Source organism: Crocodylus porosus, unplaced genomic scaffold, assembly GCF_001723895.1.
Source record: "Crocodylus porosus isolate Cpor-Errol unplaced genomic scaffold, CroPor_comp1, whole genome shotgun sequence".
Lineage (NCBI taxonomy): Eukaryota > Metazoa > Chordata > Crocodylia > Crocodylidae > Crocodylus > Crocodylus porosus.
Genome location: NW_017728948.1, coordinates 28,735,784 through 28,754,244, shown reverse-complemented (window position 1 = coordinate 28,754,244; position 18,461 = coordinate 28,735,784). Strand labels below are relative to the sequence as shown.

Sequence of the window (18,461 nt, the reverse complement as noted above, 5' to 3'; positions counted from 1 at the left end):
CCAGCCTACCCCGAAGGTAGGCGTTTCTAATTGGCAGAACTTTGAAATTTCACTCTTAGTAATTTTTATCAAAATTGCGCAAAATACAACCCAATGGGGTGCTGGAGTTTTCAACTCGGGAGCGACCCGTACCCATTATGTCTCTTTCCAAATTCTGGGCCAAAGAACTCCCAGACCAACGTCCTGATGGACTAACAAATAACAATACTAACAAAATGAGACAGGGAATTAATATACTCACTCCAAACACGCCCAGGTACCTCGTCCTCAGAGTCCATGGCTGGGGTGACTCAAATGGAAATGGAGTGCCTTTAACCTCCCGGGTGCCCTGACTCACGCTTTCGGCTTCGTGGCAAGCCCAAATTATGGCTTGGTGTGCACTCCACAAGTACGTACGGAGGTCTTGTCGTCCGGCCCCGGGGTGGTCCAAGAGCTCTCCTGCCTGGCTCACCAGAATTGTTGCACAAGGGGCCGTTTGAGCTCCTGGAGGCTAAGTTCCAATTTGGTCCCCAGAAGTGAGTCACACCACAAGCCACAGAGACAAAGCCTTTATTGCTTGCAAGCAGGTCGGCCTGGAGTCATGAGACTTGGATCAAAGACGACCTCGAGTGCTTATTCTCCATTGCTTATATACTCGATTACAAGGTATTGGAAAATTCCCATTAGCGCAATCGCATTTCAAACTAGCATAGTTGCGAAGTTAAGGACTTTCCAAGTGCAAGTCTGCGGTTTGCATGTTTGCACAACAGAGCGGGAAACAAGCTGCATGTAGATGCTTCCTGAGTTCTCATAAAAGCAAACGGTTTTCAGCCCCCCCACTTTTCCCACACCTACACCCCGATCCTCCTTCGCACCTCATACCTTTCATACGTGCACCCTGCTCAGCTGAGCTCCATACTCCTGCTGCCCCTCTGTGGGGAGGAGGGGAAGAAATTCCCCCCCAGCATGGAAGAGACTCCCCCTGACTCCCCATGCCTGCTCTAGGGCCAGGTAGCATCACATGGAGCACCCACCTCCCAGCCCCACAGTGGTGGGGGGGAAGAGGAGGCGGTGAAAGAATCCTCATCCAGCACCTCACAGAATCCCCCTCCCCACCCTGGGAGAAGGAGGAGGGGGAAGTGTCCTCCCCAGCACAGAACTGTGCCCCCCTCCCCACCTTGTGGGACAATGGCCCCATTAAGTTGAAGGGGGCAGGGAGAAGGATTAATTCCTCCCTCCATCCCTTCCCTGCAGCTGGAGTCTGCCAGCTCCAGGGGCCACTGCTGCAACCCCCTCCCCTCTGCTATCTGGCAGACAGGCAGACCCTGGCTGCAGTGGGGAAAGAGGGGAAGGAGGGAAGAATTAACCCCTGCCCACTTTGTCTTAACGGGTCAATGCTGGCCAGTGTCTCCCCTAGGGCTGGTTCTTGCTCTGGCTAGAGAGCAGAAGTGCGGGGTCAGTCCTGTGGCTAGAGCAAAAAGCCCTGCCTAGCTCAGCCCAGAGAGCATGCTGGGATGCTGGGGGAGTCTGGTTTATCTTAAACTAGCAAGGAGTCTGGGACAGACATTACATAAACCGGTTTGAGCCAAATCAGTTAAGTCTGATCCTACATTCAACCAGGTTTTTCTAGAACCAGTTTTGACCAGTTTGAAACTGATTTATGTGCACTGAATGTCTGTTCTGAGACAGGTTTAAACCAGTTTCTGATCACTTAAACCAGTTTATGTGTAATGTCTATCCCTAGCCTTGGAGTGCAGCCTGAGGGGTGAGAAAGTCCAGCTGCTCACCCCAGCTCCAGGGCTGTGCTCTTCCTACCCCCTCGCCGCCAGCCAACCAGATTACATTTAGTCCCACCAAGTGTCTGCCCTTTCCCTCACCCCAGTTTACTTAGATTGGGTTCCCAGTGTAGCTCACAGCATTGAAGAATGTGTATGCAGGCCACTCTCAATCTATAATCAGGCAGCTTAAAGCAAGCTGTATGAGTGTAGATCAAATACAGTGAATGTTTGCGTGTACCATCAGGAGAGTGTACTAAGATGAATGGGTACAGCTTTATTTGCACAAATTCTCCCTTCTAAAAAAGGAATTACACATGTGGCCTTAACTTTTAATTATTATTTCTTCATAACACACAATTGCAATATCTTTTCATTTTAACTGTATGTGCATGGAGGCTAATAGCACTGTCAAACTGAAATGTTGTGTTAGTATGTTCTACATGTGACTGAAGATGTGTAAATGGCACAATGCAGTGCAAAGATCGTTGATCTTCCTCTAAATGCATCAGGTCAAGTACTGAAAGCTGCCTAGCTGCATTCATGTGGCATTCTGCCTGGATTTATTTACCTTGCTTTTCAGGGTATCTTGTTCAGAGCTAACTCTGCACATCCTGATTACTATGATAATAATAGACTAATGTTTAGAGAATGGTGTTGTTTGTGGGTGTTGTCTTGACATATGCTTTTTCTTGTTTAGTGTTTGCATTGTTTTAAGGAAATTCACTCAAGCAACTCAGTCTCTCTAAGTTAACTGCTTTTTGCATATAAATATGAAGCCTGCAGGCCTATAGTGGTGAGAGGGGATAGCTAGGGAGTGGAGCTGGGAACCAGGCAAATAATTTTATCTCCTTTGTTTAAAGTACTTCATTCTGGCAGAGAAAGCTTTAACCAATGCTCCAGCTTCTTCTGTCTGCCACACAGAGCTTTTCATGTTCAACAGCAGGAACTTGGTGGCTTGAAGAGCTTTGAGCATCAGAGAGCAAAAACTTGAGCATCATGTATAGATTTCTCTGCCAAGAGTAACATTTTAGACAGATCAAATATGATTGCTTCACCAGCTTCCCAGTAACTTTTACCTTTCCTTTAGCTGGGTTCGCTTCCAGATACCTCAGCCAGCCTTGAAATCCCAGCTAGGCACTTGCTACCTCATATCTGGGTTTCATCCTGTAAAACAGAAGAAAGTTCATGTGCCTAGATGTTCAGAGCTGGTTTTAGTACTCTGACATTCATTTTCCCTAAAATTTAAAGGAAATAGGATGTCTAAATCCTTTACATATTTTTGAAAATCTCAGCCTTGTATGCTTACATTTTAATGTGTGTAAATGTCTGTAACTGCCAAATGTGTAGACACAAAAATGTAGCTGTGTTATTTTACATCTAGCAGCACCCACTTACTCTGATTACCTATACTGAGTCAAATGGGTGATGAAAGTTGCTCATCGCCTCTGAAAACCAGGCCACTAAGGCCATGTCCACATTAGCAGGGGTGTGTGTTTGCAGCAGCGCAAAAAGGAATGGCACAAATTGGTGCTGCTACTTTGTGCTGCAGTGCACGCCCCTGCTCAGGCGGTTTGCAGTGGGACACATTGTATTGCTGCTCCATGTGCTGCAGGGGCGGGGCTGGATGGGGCACAGGATGCCTAACTGACACAGCCCCCGTGCTGAAGCACCCTGTGTCCCAGCCAGCTGTAGAGAGGCCCTGAGCTGCCTTTTCCCCCATCTACACATGCTACAGAGCCTACACCTTGAAGCACCCTGTGCCCCAGCCAGCCTTTCCCTGGCTGCCTGGGGCACAGGGTGCCTCAAGATGGGGGAGCAAGCACCTCTGGGCTGGCTGCTCCCCTGTCTCTGTGTGCCTCTCCTCCCCATCTTGAGGCACCCTGTTGCCCCAGTTAGCTGTGGAAATCTCAGTAGCAAATTTTGCCCCAGCGCTGCCAGTTACTAGTGAGGGGCATGGTTTAACATGCAACATGTGTGGTTTGTAGTGCCTCACAGAAATTTGTGGTGCCACAAACCACACATGCCTGCATGTCTGGATCCTCAAAATGGGTTTAAACACCTGGCTTTATGAATCGATTGTTTAAAAATTGTGACCATATTTTTTACATTCTTTTTTAATAAGGGCTTAGATTATGAAACAGACATTCAGCAATGGCAGCCTTTGATGAAATAACTTTATAAAATATACAGAAATGGAGTAGAACAAGATACAAACACATTCATAAACTTAAAATGCAGATTACTTGAGATTTTGCTTCATTTGAAAACTGCTGGAATATACTGATTTCAAAATTCTAGTATTTGCCTACTGGATAGAAGAGGAAGTGTTACTGATCAAATTTATAAACGGGTCATTTCAAGGTGATTGTCTTATATTATTCCTTGTAAATTCTTAGAAAATTCATTCTGGGCTTAAGGAACACCTCTATTTATTTGGGGGATACAGACTGTATTGTTCATCATAACAAAGAAACATAATCCCTGCTTTAAAAGCAACTCTCAACACAACCTTAACAATGGAGCTGCTGTGGAACCACAATAATATTTGCCTCCCTGGTCTTTTCAGAATTATATAATGCTGTTACAAATTGTTTGGGTGATACTGAGCAAACAGAACCACAGTTATATTATTAAGTACTTAAATGCAGATAATATATAATTTAAAAGGGAATGTATGTTTTTGAATCAGCAGTAAGAAAAAGGAATAATTTCTTGAATACCTCCCTCACTGCAGTTACTGCTATAATAGAATCTGTCAAATGCTGTCTCTTTCACTGCCTACCTCTTTGCAGATCAAGCTTCAGTAGCATAAGGTTAGAGAGAACAATCCTGTCCTCTAAGGGGGTGGGATGTATCACACAGTAACTGTTTTCCATCGCTAACTTATGTGTTACTTGGAAGTAAGGTGTCTTTGGGGGAAAGAAGTCAATTTTTAATGTGTATTTTTCCTGAGAATAGTAGGACGGCCTTCAACACTTAAAAGGAAGTAAAATGCTAGTTTTTGAAGTGATTTACATGTAATTCTTTTTGTGTTTATAGACTGCAGATGTATACCTGAGTCTGAATCTAGCAAAGTGTGTAAGCATGTGCTTAATTTAGAGCATGTGCTGAAGTATTTGCTGGATCAGAGTCTTAAAGAGATGTTTTTCTCTCAATCTTTTAATGTGGAAACTCAAGGGTACTTAAATGTAATGTTGCTATAAGTTAACTCACCTGAAAGTCTTTGCATCTCTTTTAAATTAAACTAAAACAACATTAAATCTTCACCGTTTAATTTCTCATCTTGCCACTTCCATAGTTTACTAATTATGCAAATATCCATAAACTGGAAAATAAGATTAGTCTGACCAGATCAGGGAAGCAATTTGCCTGTCTAGCACCCTCTTTTTCCCTTTGGCTAGTATACTTGCTTTAGAGGAAAGTGCAAAAAACCCTGAAGTGGGCAGTTATGGACATAAGAACTTTTTTCCCCTAACTCTCACATTACTGTTTAGTTTGTAGTCTGCAATCTAAGGGTTTTTAAAATCTATTTTTATGTGCCTATGTATTTCCTTATTATCCATGTATGTTGTCTACTTGTGTTTTTAATATGGCTAAACTCTTGGCCTCAAAGAAAAATCTATTTCTTACTGTTCAAGAAATATCTTGGTAACAAACACTCAGTTTAGACTGTAAGATCTCTGGAGCAGGAGCCTCATCTTCTTCATACATGTCTGGAAAGGGCCTGGTACTCTATTTAGGCTATATAAATAAATAAATAAATGGATCTGGTGAGAAACCACCTCTAAGGGAGATGCGTTAGAAAGAAAAAGAAAGAAACCTCTCTGCTTTTTTGACAGTTTCCATCAGTATAGTATTTAAATGTTGTTAGGAATTTAGTTTCTGTGAAACCACCTACAATATAATAGTTGAGTGCTTTTTTGTATTCATTGAATTTGAGGACATAGACTAAGTCTGTCCACTAAACCTGACAGATCAAATGGTTTCTGTTTGCTGAATCTGATGGGAATAAGGTTTTTTTTCATCTCCACTCTGACATACGACGTTGGACTTCACTGATGGTGACAGAACATGCTCTGTTCAGTGAGAGAGACAGAGAAGGTAGTTTCCACTTACTAAGGTAGATGCAAGCAAACAAGGTAAAAAAGAAACCAGGTCAATGTATCAGGATAAAATAAGGGAATTTGTATCACTGAAAGTAATACAAAATATTGTAAGCATCTCATTTTCAAAGGTGAAGGTTATTGCATATTCTGATGTAGAGCACAGGAGTTTGAGCAAAGCACAAAAGTCAAGTGTATGATTTTATCTGCAGTAGCCAGGGATGAAGTACATTACTAAAAATCCTATTTTGCTGACAGACAGCCTCTTTATACCTTTATAAAGAGGGACATTATGTTTAAACTTTCAAAGAACTTTAAAGAACCTGGATTTATAAAGGTTTTTATATATATGGAGGCCAAAGAGATACTACATTAAATGTGTAAATGTCCATCTCTGTCAACAACTGGAGAAGGGCGGTACTATTAGCTCCTTACACACCAGTGCCTCTGTGTACTTACAAGGAATATAGGATTATCACAGAGGTCCCTGAAAGTCATGAGTACCATAGAAAGTTAAAAAAAACTAAATTAAAATCCAGACAGTTTTGCTATGGAGTATCATGTGACAATGTGTGCATTCTTGATGCCAGCTTACTCTGCCCTTATTTTTCTTTTCCTTATCCTAATTCTTCTTCTTATGTGCAGATTCATAGTCCTGAATATAAATAGGAAATTCAAATTAAATCCACAGGTGAAATGACATGCCTCATAAATTGCCGCTTTTTTCTTTGCATGAGCTAAAACATAACATTAAGTATTGCAATCTGTATCTGTTGCTGTAGGTGGCCAGTGAGTCACACACAGAGTGTATACTTAAAGATTCATTTCTTTTTTGTGTGCAGTATGCAATAAAAATTTAAACAATCACAAATAATAGGTTTAGGGCCAGAAACATGTTTCTCTCAATTTTGTTGTTATACTGAATCAGATAGCTTGTTGCTTTATTATTTCTTGACTATTAAATTTAGCAAACTTCTGTCACTGAATATTTCAGTTTTCAAGAGGATGTCCTACATTTAGGATATAGCTACATAAGGAAATTGATCAGCCTACCTGTATGTAGTACAACAATACCACTGTACCTATGCTGGTATAAATCTTCCATATGGACTCTATATGTTCCAGAATAGTAGTGACTTTCTTTTATCATAAAACATCTGTCTGGGTATGTTATACTAGCTTAGTTGTAATAGTATAATGATTTTTCTGTAGTTATGCTGCTCAATTTCTCTATGTGGAAAAGTTCTTGTATTCATTCAAAACAGTGGTACACCATGAAAATGGCATTAATCAATCTGTGTCTCTTGCAGATTATCCCAAATGTATTGTTTTTCAGTCTGCCAGTTTTTTTTTTCTTGGATCCAAGTATTAATGTCTGAATTCAAAATTTCTTTTTTGAGAAATATGTGCTATGACTACATTGTATCATATTGTGTTGCATCATATCACATACCGATATAGCATGATACTGTAGGGGGCTTTGTAAGCAATAAAACTATGAAACTTTGTCCATTATGTTCAATGAACAAATTACTTGTGAGTTTGCATTTTGAACCTGATTTTCTTCTCCCACTGGTGTAATTCAATAACTTCCATAAAGTTACTCTTAATTACATCAAGAGAACCTGGCCATTTGTCTTGAGACTGCATTGTCTCCTTGAGATTTGAATCTATGGGAATTTATTGCACAGTTATACATAGAATGAAACCAGGACCTATCTCTGCTGCAAAACATACAATGAGTTCCAAATTGGAATATAAACAGTAATTTAATTAATTGATAACTCTGTGAAAAACCTATACGCTTTGTGTACCAAGTAGCTTTTTGGCAAGAAATTGAAAGAATACGATGGAATAGAAAACTCCTCATGACCAATGCCAAGTTTTCAAATCTTTCTTCCAGTTTTACTAAACATTGTTCAAGAGATGGCATCCAGCCATGCTTATAAGTGAAATAAAGTAAGCAAGGCTATTAAAATAAAACTATGGGCATGTGTGAAATAATAAATGGCAGTAATAGAGCTTGGTATTCCTAATGCTGCGTGCTGCCAATAGTAGTGCTCTTAAAAGAAAAAATTATACAAAAGATTTTCTAGAATTTTTATCCAGACAAAGAAAAAGCTAAAAGAAGCAAAAGGAACAACAGGAATAGTAAGAGTTAGTTCAGTCCTAATGCTGGTGAGTCCAACTGACTTCAGGCAAGAAGACAAATTGTGGGTGGGAGGTGGTGTCAAAATTTAACCTCCTGGTTACCTCACATATGCATCAAGGTCTGTAGCTGATGCAAAATCATTATGAAAGTCTCCTTCCCTTAGTAGCTAGATTTCAGACAGTATATTATATATTGCTTTTCAGATCCCTCTATAGTATGATCCATCTAGTAAATGTTATGTATTAGTGTGGTAAAACCAACAAATACTTTGTAGAATCATTATTCTGAATGGAAGAAGAGAATGGATCTTCCTATGAGGTGTTTGTTTGCTACATTATTTGAGAAAAAGATCATTTAGCAGTCCCTCTACACATGCAGGTAAAGGTGCAATGGGATCAAAAGCACAATGTACACAATCACAGCTCCTGCCAGGTCACATTTGCCCTGCAGGAGGCATGATTATGTGAAATGTTTATTAGATCCCATCACGCCTTGAGCCTGATCCTGGACACCCCCTGCACCAGTAAGAATCAAGCTCCCTTAGCTGGGAGCCCAGCTGTGGGGGCATAATATGTGCTTGTGCCTGGAAGCCTCATCAGCTGACCAGGTCTTCCAGCCAGCCAGCCCAGGGAGACCATAGTTGCTGCAATCTCCCAGCTGCAGGGACTTTCACACATATCCCATGTCTGGTAGACCACACCACCTGTATTTTCCCAGGCACAGGTGGCTCCACATACTCCATGGCTGGGAGACCATAGTTGCTGCAGTCTCCCAGGTGTGGGGGTTCATGGGGCCCCTCCATGACTGGGAGTCCTGTCAGCTGGGAGCTCACAGGCTTGTGGATGCACATGGGCTTCTCCCAGCTGGGAGCTACAATCAGTTTTCAGGGTGCCCAGCCACATGGGCCCCTGGCTACACATTCAGTTAATGGCACAATAGGAAGCAGCTACAAAGTTATTCTGCACATTTTGTGGAATAACTTTGTAGCTTATTCCTCTTTTTATCGCACCATTATTTGATTGACTATGTGGCCAAGTGAACACTTAAGGCATGATTAACTGGTTAATCACACATTAAGTGTAACATGTAGATGGGACCTAAGAAGTATAGAAGACTTGGAGAAATGGTAGCAGGATTAAATTTGTGTTTGCCTTATCTGAATGGCCCAACATGAAAGAAAGGGGTCCATATGACCATATAAATGAATGATAGGCTCATAAAACAGAAAAGAAGAATTCCTTCTTTTTTTTCCCTCCCTAAATTGACTTTTAACTTGTATGCCCATCTCTGAGACATAGGGACAGATTATGGGACAAGAAAGAGTCCCTGGTGACATTCTGTGGTGCTCTCTCACATAGCTCTACTCACAGTCATACTTATTTATTTTGTAGATTGGAAACTCATGAGGGCACAGATTGTCTTTTATTTCTCCAATTTGTAAAGAACAAAGAAGCACCAAAGAAATGTTGATAGTATTTATGAGGGCACTCCATCATTGAAGTTGAGTCTTATAATAAGGCACATCTCAAAAAATTCCTATCTTAGTTTCATAGTAGCTAGGGTCAGGAGGGTCCTCAACCATCTAGCCTGACCCCCTGCCGCAGGCAGGAATGAATGTTGGGTTCAAAAGACCCCAGACAGGTGATCATCCAACCTCCTCTTGAATTTGCCCAGGGTAGGGGTGAGGACCACTTCCCTGGGAAGTTGGTTCCAGATTTTGGCCACCCTAACTGTAAAATATTGCCTTCTGATCTCTAACCTAAACCTGTTCTCCATCAGCTTATTACCATTGTTCCTCATCACCCCAGGTGATGCTGGGGAGCAAAGGGCTCTACCTATTTGCTGTTGATCTCCCCAGATGAGTTTGTAGGCAGCCACCACATCTCCCCTTAGCCTCCCCTTGCTGAGGCTGAACTGGTTCAGATCCCTCAGCCTCTTCTCATAGGGCCTGTCCTGTTGCCCTCTCACCAAGTGGGTGGCCCTCCTCTGAATCCTCTCCAGGCCGGCCACATCCTTTTTAAAGTGCAGTGCCCAATACTGGATGCAGTACTCCAATTGGGGCCTGACCAGAGTCGCATAGAGGGGGAGTATCACCTCTCTGGACCAGCTTGAGATGCATCTTTGGTTGCATGACAAGGTATGGCTGGCCTTGCTAACTGCAGTCTGGCATTGGCGGCTCATGTTCATCTTGGAGTCAGTAATGACTCCAAGATCCCGTTCTGCCTCTGTACTTTCAAGAGGGGAACTCCCCAGCCTGTATGTATGCTGTGGATTCCTTCTCCCAAGGTGTAGCACCCTGCATTTGTCTACACTGAATCCCATCCTATTCTCATCTACCCATTTCTGTAGTCTGTCTAAATCTATTTGCAACCTCTCTCTCCCTTCAAGTGTGTCCACCTCACCCCACATCTTGGTGTCATCAGCAAACTAGGACAGTGTGCTTTCCACCACCTTGTCCAAATCGCTCATGAAGATGTTGAACAGTGCGGGCCCAAGGACTGAGCCCTGGGGTACCCCACTGCTCACATCTCACCAGGTTGAGTACAACCCTTCCACCACTACTCTCTGGGTGCACCCCATCAGCCAATTTTTTACCCATCCAGCTGTGTAGGTATCAATGCCACATTCACTTAATTTATTGATGAGGGTGGGGTAAGAGACTGTGTCAAAGGCCTTCTTAAAGTCTAGAAAGACTATGTCCATGGCGACACCATCGTCCGAGGATTTAGTTACTTGGTCATAAAAGGCTATCTTAATTTTTACAGCTATGGAAAATATTTGTAAGTGGTGAGCTGAATTTTCTTAGAACTATTGGATAAAAGCATTTTTAAAATAGCAAATTCTCAAGAAGGAGCCCTGTTTAAATGTGGTTAGAACACTTACTGAGAAATTGGGAGATTAGAACACTTACTGGGAAAGTGGTAGTAGGTTATAGGCTCTCACTTATTTAGAGGGGATTTGAACTTACATCTCTCACTTCTGAGGCAAATGGAAAAAAAGATAAGAGAGGTAGTTAGCTTGTTTTTGTTCTAAGAACTAAAAAGTCCTTCTACAGATACATAGCGAGTGAAAAGAAAGTGCAGAGTAGCACAGGGCCCTTGCAGGACAAATCAGGTCAGTTGGTGGTTGATGCAGACAAAAAGGCAGAGCTCTTCAATGAGTTCTTTGCTTCAGTATTCCTTAATCCTGACCGAGACAATCCCCCCACCTTGAACATAGACAGATGTCCAAAAGGCACCAGACCACAAAAGGTTAGTGCTGACTTAAGTTAAAGAGCACTTGGAAGGGCTGGATGGGTACAAGTCAGCTAGCCCGGATGACCTCCATCCATGGGTGCTGAAGGAATTGGCCAGTGTCATTGCTGAGTTGCTGGCATGGCTGTTCTCTGGTTCTCTGGACAGGTCCCTGAGGACTGGAAAAAAGCCAGCATGGTGCCCATTTTTAAGAAGGGGAGAAGGGAGGAGCTGCGTAGTTTTAGGCCAGTCAGTCTTACCTCTATCCCTGGGAAAATGCTAGAAAAAATCATCAAAGAGCATATTTGTGAAAGCCCAGCAGGGGAAATTATGTTGAATGGAAACCAGCATGGATTCGTCACAGGTAGATCCTTCCTGACAAACCTTATAGCCTTTTATGACCAGGTCACACACTGCCTTGACATAGGAGCTGAGGCCGATGTCATCTACCTGGATTTTAGGAAGGCCCGTGACACAGTTTGACATCCTAGTCTCATAGGGAAGCTAATGGGCTGTGGAAAGGGTGCCTACACAGTCAGGTGGGTGGCTAACTGCTTTAGGGTCCGCACCTAGATACTGGTGGTTGATGGGTCATTTTCAACCTGGAAGGAGGTGGGCAGTGGGGTCCCACAGGGTTCGATTCTTGGGCCGGTATTATTTAATATCTTCATCAGTGATTTGGACGAGGGTGTATTGAGCACCCTCCCCAAATTTGGATGGTACCAAATTATGGGGCAAAGTACACCAGAAGGCAGGGAGCAGTTACAGGCCGACCTGGACAGGTTAGATCAATGGGTGGAACGTAATAGGATGCAATTCAACAAAGATAAATGTAAGGTGCTCCACCTAGGGAGGAGGAATCCCCAGCACACCTACAGGTTAGGAGGTGTCTTCCTCAGCACCTCAGAGGCTGAGAGAGATCTTGGAGTCATAGTTGACTCCAAGATGAACATGAACCAGCAGTGCAATGAGGCCATCATCAAAGCCAATCGTACCTTGTCATGTATTAGCAGATGCATAACCAACAGATTGAGGGAGGTGATGCTCCCCCTCTATGTGCCATTGGTCAGGCTGCAGTTGGAGTACTGTGCCCAGTTTTGGGCGCTGCACTTAGAGGGACACAGAGGATCTGGAGAGGGTTCAGTGGAGGGCCACTTGCATGATCTGTGAAAGAGTCTTCAGCCTATATAGAAGATGGCTGAGGGGTGACCTTGTAGCCACCTATAAACTTATCAGGGGAGGACAGCAGGGAATTGGAGATGCACTGTTTACCAGAGCACCCCAGGAAGTAACTAGGAATAATGGGTGCAAATTAGTGGAGAGGAGATTTAGGTTAGACATTAGGAAGACATTTTTTACAATAAGGGTGGCCAGAGTCTGAAATGGGCTTCCAAGAGAGGTGGTGCTGTCACCTAACTTGGAGGTCTTCAAGAGGAGGCTTGACAATTGCCTGGCTGGGGTTGTCTGACCTTGGTTCTCTTTTCTGCCAGGGGCAGGGAGTCAGACATGATGATCCATTGGGTCCCTTCTGACTCTGTAATCTATGAATGTATGAACTGTCTGCTTTGCTGCAGGTGACTTTGGGTGCATTCCATGTCCTTGAAAAAATATAGTCTCTTTCCAGGAGCTAATCCAGAGGTAGTTGTATGTGGGGAGTCATAGATAACCAGGGAAGTCAGGGTCTCTGAGTCCAAGGAGCTAGGGGCTCAGCCTGTTCAGAAGCTACACCTGGTCAAGCTTCAGGTAATAGTCTAAGAAGTTGTATAAAAGTGAGAGGCCCAAGGAAGTGCTACTCCGGGGAATCTGTGGCACTTTCCTGGAGCCAAACACCTATATTTTTGACATCACAGTATGTCCATATCAGAGGACCACAGTGAAGTGTGCCACATCCATTCTGTCTGCTCTGTGCCCCAAAACAGATAAGGCAGCTATATCTTAATGTGGAACTGTGTGTGTCACACATACCATATAGAACATTAAACCACATAAATTATTGTTTGCAACAGCTAAATGACTTCCTCCTGCAACACCCTGTCCCAGACCAGAACAGAAACATAACATGTAAGTGAATTATAATAATTAAGAATGTAGTTTTCTCTCAGAATTGTTACATATTGTTACAGTGTTCTCATCACCATTTGTATTCACATTAATAGAAGTTTGGCTTTTAAATAACTGTATGCAATTAAAATCAAACAGTTCAAGAGTACCTGAATATCAGTATTCTATCTTAGGTTTTCCTATAGAAATGTACACAGATAATAGCAACAACTTGTGCTAAAATATAAAATATTGTTTATTGCAGAACTAAGTAAGTACATTCATTCCTGTTTATCAAAACAGGACATGAGGCACATGAAGGTCCCTTTTAATTTTCAGTGAAGTAAATTGAAAGGCTGAAGCTGACTTTGGCTGAAGTTAGATCGTGACTATATATGCTGGGTTCAGTTAAGGTTGAGACGTTTCCCAAGGGCAGAGTTAAGGTTAGTGGGTATTAGCATCATGGCGTGCCCTCCAAGTGGGGTAATTGCTCAGTACAACTGTGTCCTGGACTGGTCTGTGAGAGAGTCTCCTAAAGACAGCCCAGACTTGGCTTCTCGAGCAAGTGGGAGTTGAAACTCCTTCCCATTCTGAGAATGTAGCTTTATAGGGCATACACAGAAGTGACAGTTTTTGCCCAGTCTGGCCACAGAAAGTGATGTATAGCCATGACCAAACATAAGTGCATGGCTGGAGACTGCTTAAAAATGACTGATCAGGTGAAAATCTGATGCCTCATTGCAAGAGGACTCAGATGAAGATGTTTTAATATAGAGTGTTTCCTGTAACTTCTGTTTGCACTGCCTCCCAATCTCAAGCTATTTTCAGAATGGGAGGGGGACAGGGTGTGGAAGGAGTTTGGTCTGGGATTTTTTCAGTTCCCACTGATGGGTGGGGCAGGTGTATTACAGAGCCCCTGGTGGGGGCTGAGTTCCAATTCACTCACCCCACCCTCCAGCACTGGCTGGGGAACCCCTAGAATGAGATCCCTCCTCCCATTCTGAAACAGGGGCAGGCTGGGAGAGAGAAGAAGCCATTGCTAGGGAAAACTGTCTCCAGGCTTGCTGCCAGCAGCTAGATTCCCCTCCCCTCTGGAACCAACTTATGTTTGGTCCAAGGGATCATTGTAACTAAGAATTCTTCCTGCAAAGCTTTCTGATAAGGGAGCTGCACTTCTGTCTGTGCCTATATCATAGGTGGCAGAAGAAAAAAAATTGGGGGAAGGGGGCTGAAGGTGCATGTGAATGCCAGCAGGTGAGTCTATGGGGGGAGGGGAAAGGACTGTGGTGGGGGGAGGGAGTGGAGCAGGGGCTGGTGCAGGTGCTGCCCAACCAGGACAGCATGGGGCACAGGCTGGAGCCATGGATCATCCAGGGGGTGGCTCTAACTGCTACACATGCTCCAGGAGGGCATGGGCGGGGTGCATGCCCGCAGATCTGCACAGGACAGGGCAAGCTGCTGCTGCAGGCTGGGGCAGGGGCTGCACCAGGCCATTCCCAGTGGGCGGTGGTGGCATTAGGAGGGATAGGTCAGGGGGGCTACAGTGAATTTTGGGGTGGCTGCAGCTGCCTGACATAGCTCCTTTCTAGCCCCACTGCCACCCTCAGGGAAGAGGCCAAATGCAGCCATAGCCCCAGCCCACAGCAGCATCCTGCCCTGCCCTGTGTAAACCTTGGAGCACGTGCCCCCGTGCCTTCCAGGGTGTGCATAGCAGCAGGACCTACACTCCCCCAGACCAGCCACTTCCCCTTCGGGTCCATGCCTCACCGGCTGTGCAGAGCCTGCTCCGCCCCTAGCTCCAGGCTGCCCCAGCCCTACCCCCTCCCTCACTGCTGTCTGCGTGCACCTCCCTATCCTTGTTGCAGCTGCTGGAAACCCACAGCCAGGCTGCCTTGCAGCCCTACAGCTGCCCACCATTTGTGGGGGGCTAAGCCCCATTAGCCCCCCCCTTCCACTGCCTATGGATCTTATAGTCTTTCACCTTCCCTGGTTTACCATGACCCTGACCTGAAGGAGCTAGCATCCAGTTCTGCATTCTGTTCTTGAGAAAAATGCTTAAGCTTTTGTTGGAGAGATCCCCAGCCCCAGTTCCAAGCATCATAGCAGACAGTCTCTTCAGTAAAAGGCAATGACTGGGGCAACGGTCACCCAGTCAGAGGTTCTCGGTCCCATCTGTCTCCAGTCCAGCCTGCACAGACCTGAGCACCCCCCAAAATACTCGGCTGTTCTCTTTCCAAGTCTCCAAAGGTCCTCTGCTTCTCTCAATCCCCAGATTATTCTAGCCAGAGCCTGACAGGCTGGGGGGTTTTTCAGCCTGCTCTCCCATTGTCAGGCTTATTGTCTCTCCACACCTCCTGGGTGTTGGCCATCTCACTCTGTCAACAAAGCCACTCAAGACTGCTGACGATAAAGGTCCATCTTGTCTCCTCCTCTAGGTAGTCAATCCTGGCATTCAACCCATCCTTATCTGTTCAGAGGCTAAGAAGGAAAACTAAGTAATGCAATATTATAATAACATGAACACAGCTTTTGAACATCACAATAAAATCCAGTTTGTCACAAATGATTGCAGATGGTCTGGGTATAAGACTATTGGATATAATTGTGTCAGAATTTTAATATAAACTTGTCTTACACGGTTTGTAATGTATAATTTCTGTGAAGGTTTTAAGGTTTTACATTTAATGGTAACACTTCTCTTGAACTGAAGGTGTTTATGTGGTGCTCTGTGTCTTGTTCTATCTTTTGAGAGGCAGTAGTTTTCTTGTGCAGAGTTAGCTTTAAATATGACAAGGATGTATGTTGTTAAAAGGAATGAGGATGTACATAGTATTGAAAAGAGTAAGTGGTAATAGGGAATACCTGCAAGTACCAGAAGAAAACTGTAAGCTCCCTAGGGCACTACCTCTATCTATTTTTGTCTTGCACAGTGCCAAGCAACATAGACTGGCATGTAAAATTCAGTTTTTCACTGAAGAGTGATTATATGGAAATGGTCCCATTTCAAACAGATGTGCATCCTGTGTGTTTTCATAGACCTGTTTCCTAATTCTAATGATTGTCTCTTCAATATAGTGTTTATACCCTGTTATAAGTGCATAGAAAACAAAGATGCAAGGGAGTTAACAGTACTTGCTTCTGTAGCAGGAGCGTAACTAGAATCATAGCTCACCTATACACATGCCAGATGTCTGCTCCAGTGTGTGCTAATTAATCAGAGCAGACTCAAATTTGATTCTGCTGGAGCGTGTTAATTAATGTATTCCAGCAGCCTCCATGTCACATCTATTCAGTACCCCCATGCTTCAAAATGTGGTGGGACGCTTGAACTAAAGCCACTCTAAAGCACCCGCAGCGCCATGTGTATTCAGCAAACTGCCATTTGGAAGCACAGGATGCTGTATACACATGATGCTGTGGGTGCTTTAAAGTGGCTCTCAAAGCAGCTCTAGTTAAAGTGCTACCCTCCCCCCACCCCTTTCAAGCCTGGAGCACATGTATAAACACCCAAATGGTTGGAAGTGAGCCTGAAGGTCATGTAACCTGAGGGTCATGTAGTCCACCCCAGATGCAGAGTTCAGAACTCCTAAATCATCCCAGGCAGATGCCCCTTCAGCCTCCTATTGAAACCTTCCAAAGAATATTTGAGTTTCTTCGGGAAGCTGGTTGCATTAGCCTTTGTTTTTACAAAGTTGTTGGGGGTGGGGTTTCTGAGAACTGATTTAAATCTGCTCTGGTGCAGTTCATTCAGTGTTCATTAAGAGTCCAGTTTTGCTTTTGATGTCCTCAGTGGAAAGCTGTTTTTGGCGAACGCTCTTCTTTTTGTCCAAGGGTGGATAGCAACATTTATAGCACTATTTTCCTTCACCCATACTTTGTACTTCAGTTGATGCTCATTCTCATTCCTCATTGTAGCACTCTACATGTGTCTTTTATTTTGAATCTTTTTTTCAATTTAGTAAGATAATTTTAAATTTGAACCTGTCCTCTAGAGCGATCGCAACCCCTCCCAGCTGTATGTCATTTGCAAATTGTATATATGAGCTTTTTGCTTACATTCTAAGTCATTACTAAAAATAAAAGGATTTGAGAAAACTTCACAGAATAATTCACTGAAGTTCCTATTGCAGGATCAAAAAATTACACCTGTCCCATAGTCTCAGTCGCAGGCAAGGAGGAAAGTAACATTTGGCCTACACTATGTTACTGATGCAAGCATGTAACAAGGAAAAGACCCAACTTGTTTCAGATCTCAGAGAAAATTTTCAGCACTGTCAGTTACAGGGGGAAATCTTTTTTTTTTTTGCTTGAAAACTGAGTTGCATATTGCTTAGAAGTTAGAAAAAGAAAATAATCAGGAAGCCCCAGGATTGCATTTTCACAAAGTCACTATTCAGGGTTGAACTATGCTTTAAAATACAAATAATAATAATGGTGGAGGTGATTAAAAGGAACAGTGACATTTGTGACAGAGAAATACTCTGCTTCTGGATAACTGGATACAGTGGAATATAATCTTCTACACTGACCCAGCTCTTAGGTTTCCCCTACCTTATTGTCCTTTTGATGTATTCTTTAAGTTTATTTTAATAAAAAAATAATTTTCAAAGTATTAATTTTTTGTTACATTAAGTCCATTATTTCAATGTTTGAGTGCATGACTGCACCATGTGAAAGGGAGGTTGCCATGGTAATTTCTCATTATTGTTGAATAGAAAAATAATTACTCTGGCAAAATCCCACGTAACCTGTCAGTGCATAAGTTAAAGATGCCTGGGGGCAGTCTTGACTTCAACATCTTTCTTTTTTGTGGGGAGAAGGGGAATTTTATCATTTTTTGGTAATAATTATATCCATATTCTGCAGTTTGGCTAGAGACACTTGGTTTGGTTTTGTTCACCATTTAGCTGTAAAAGCACGTGAGCTAATCTGTGAGGCAGTTGGTCCATAGGTTTAATCAGAAAAGTATATCCAGAATTCATGTTCCACTGGGATTTTTTACCCCTCTTTCTGATTTAAAGTATGCAAAAATTACAAGATAAAGACCTTAAACCATGTTCAAACTTTGATAGAATGTGGATATTTTTATTTATGTATTTATTTGAAAGTATCCATGATGATTTAGTTTGTGCATTTTCTTAGCCTTCAGAGTCCAGGAAAGGAAAGAGGATGAAAA

The 18,461-nt window shown here is 43.2% G+C and overlaps 1 protein-coding gene across 12 annotated transcripts in view; it reads left to right on the top strand.

Annotated features, from left to right (window-relative positions):
• Positions 1-18,461, top strand: part of LDB2 (LIM domain binding 2) — a 337,694-nt gene that overhangs the window by 111,897 nt on the left and 207,336 nt on the right. The window contains exon 1 of one of the 12 annotated variants that reach the window (XM_019552895.1): positions 6,951-7,025. The exons of the other annotated variants lie outside the window; for them this stretch is intronic. Within the exon in view, the coding sequence (XP_019408440.1) occupies positions 6,966-7,025 (60 nt within the window). The 5' untranslated portion in view covers positions 6,951-6,965. Of the gene's footprint in view, positions 1-6,950; positions 7,026-18,461 lie in introns of those variants that run through there. 12 annotated transcript variants of the gene reach the window in all.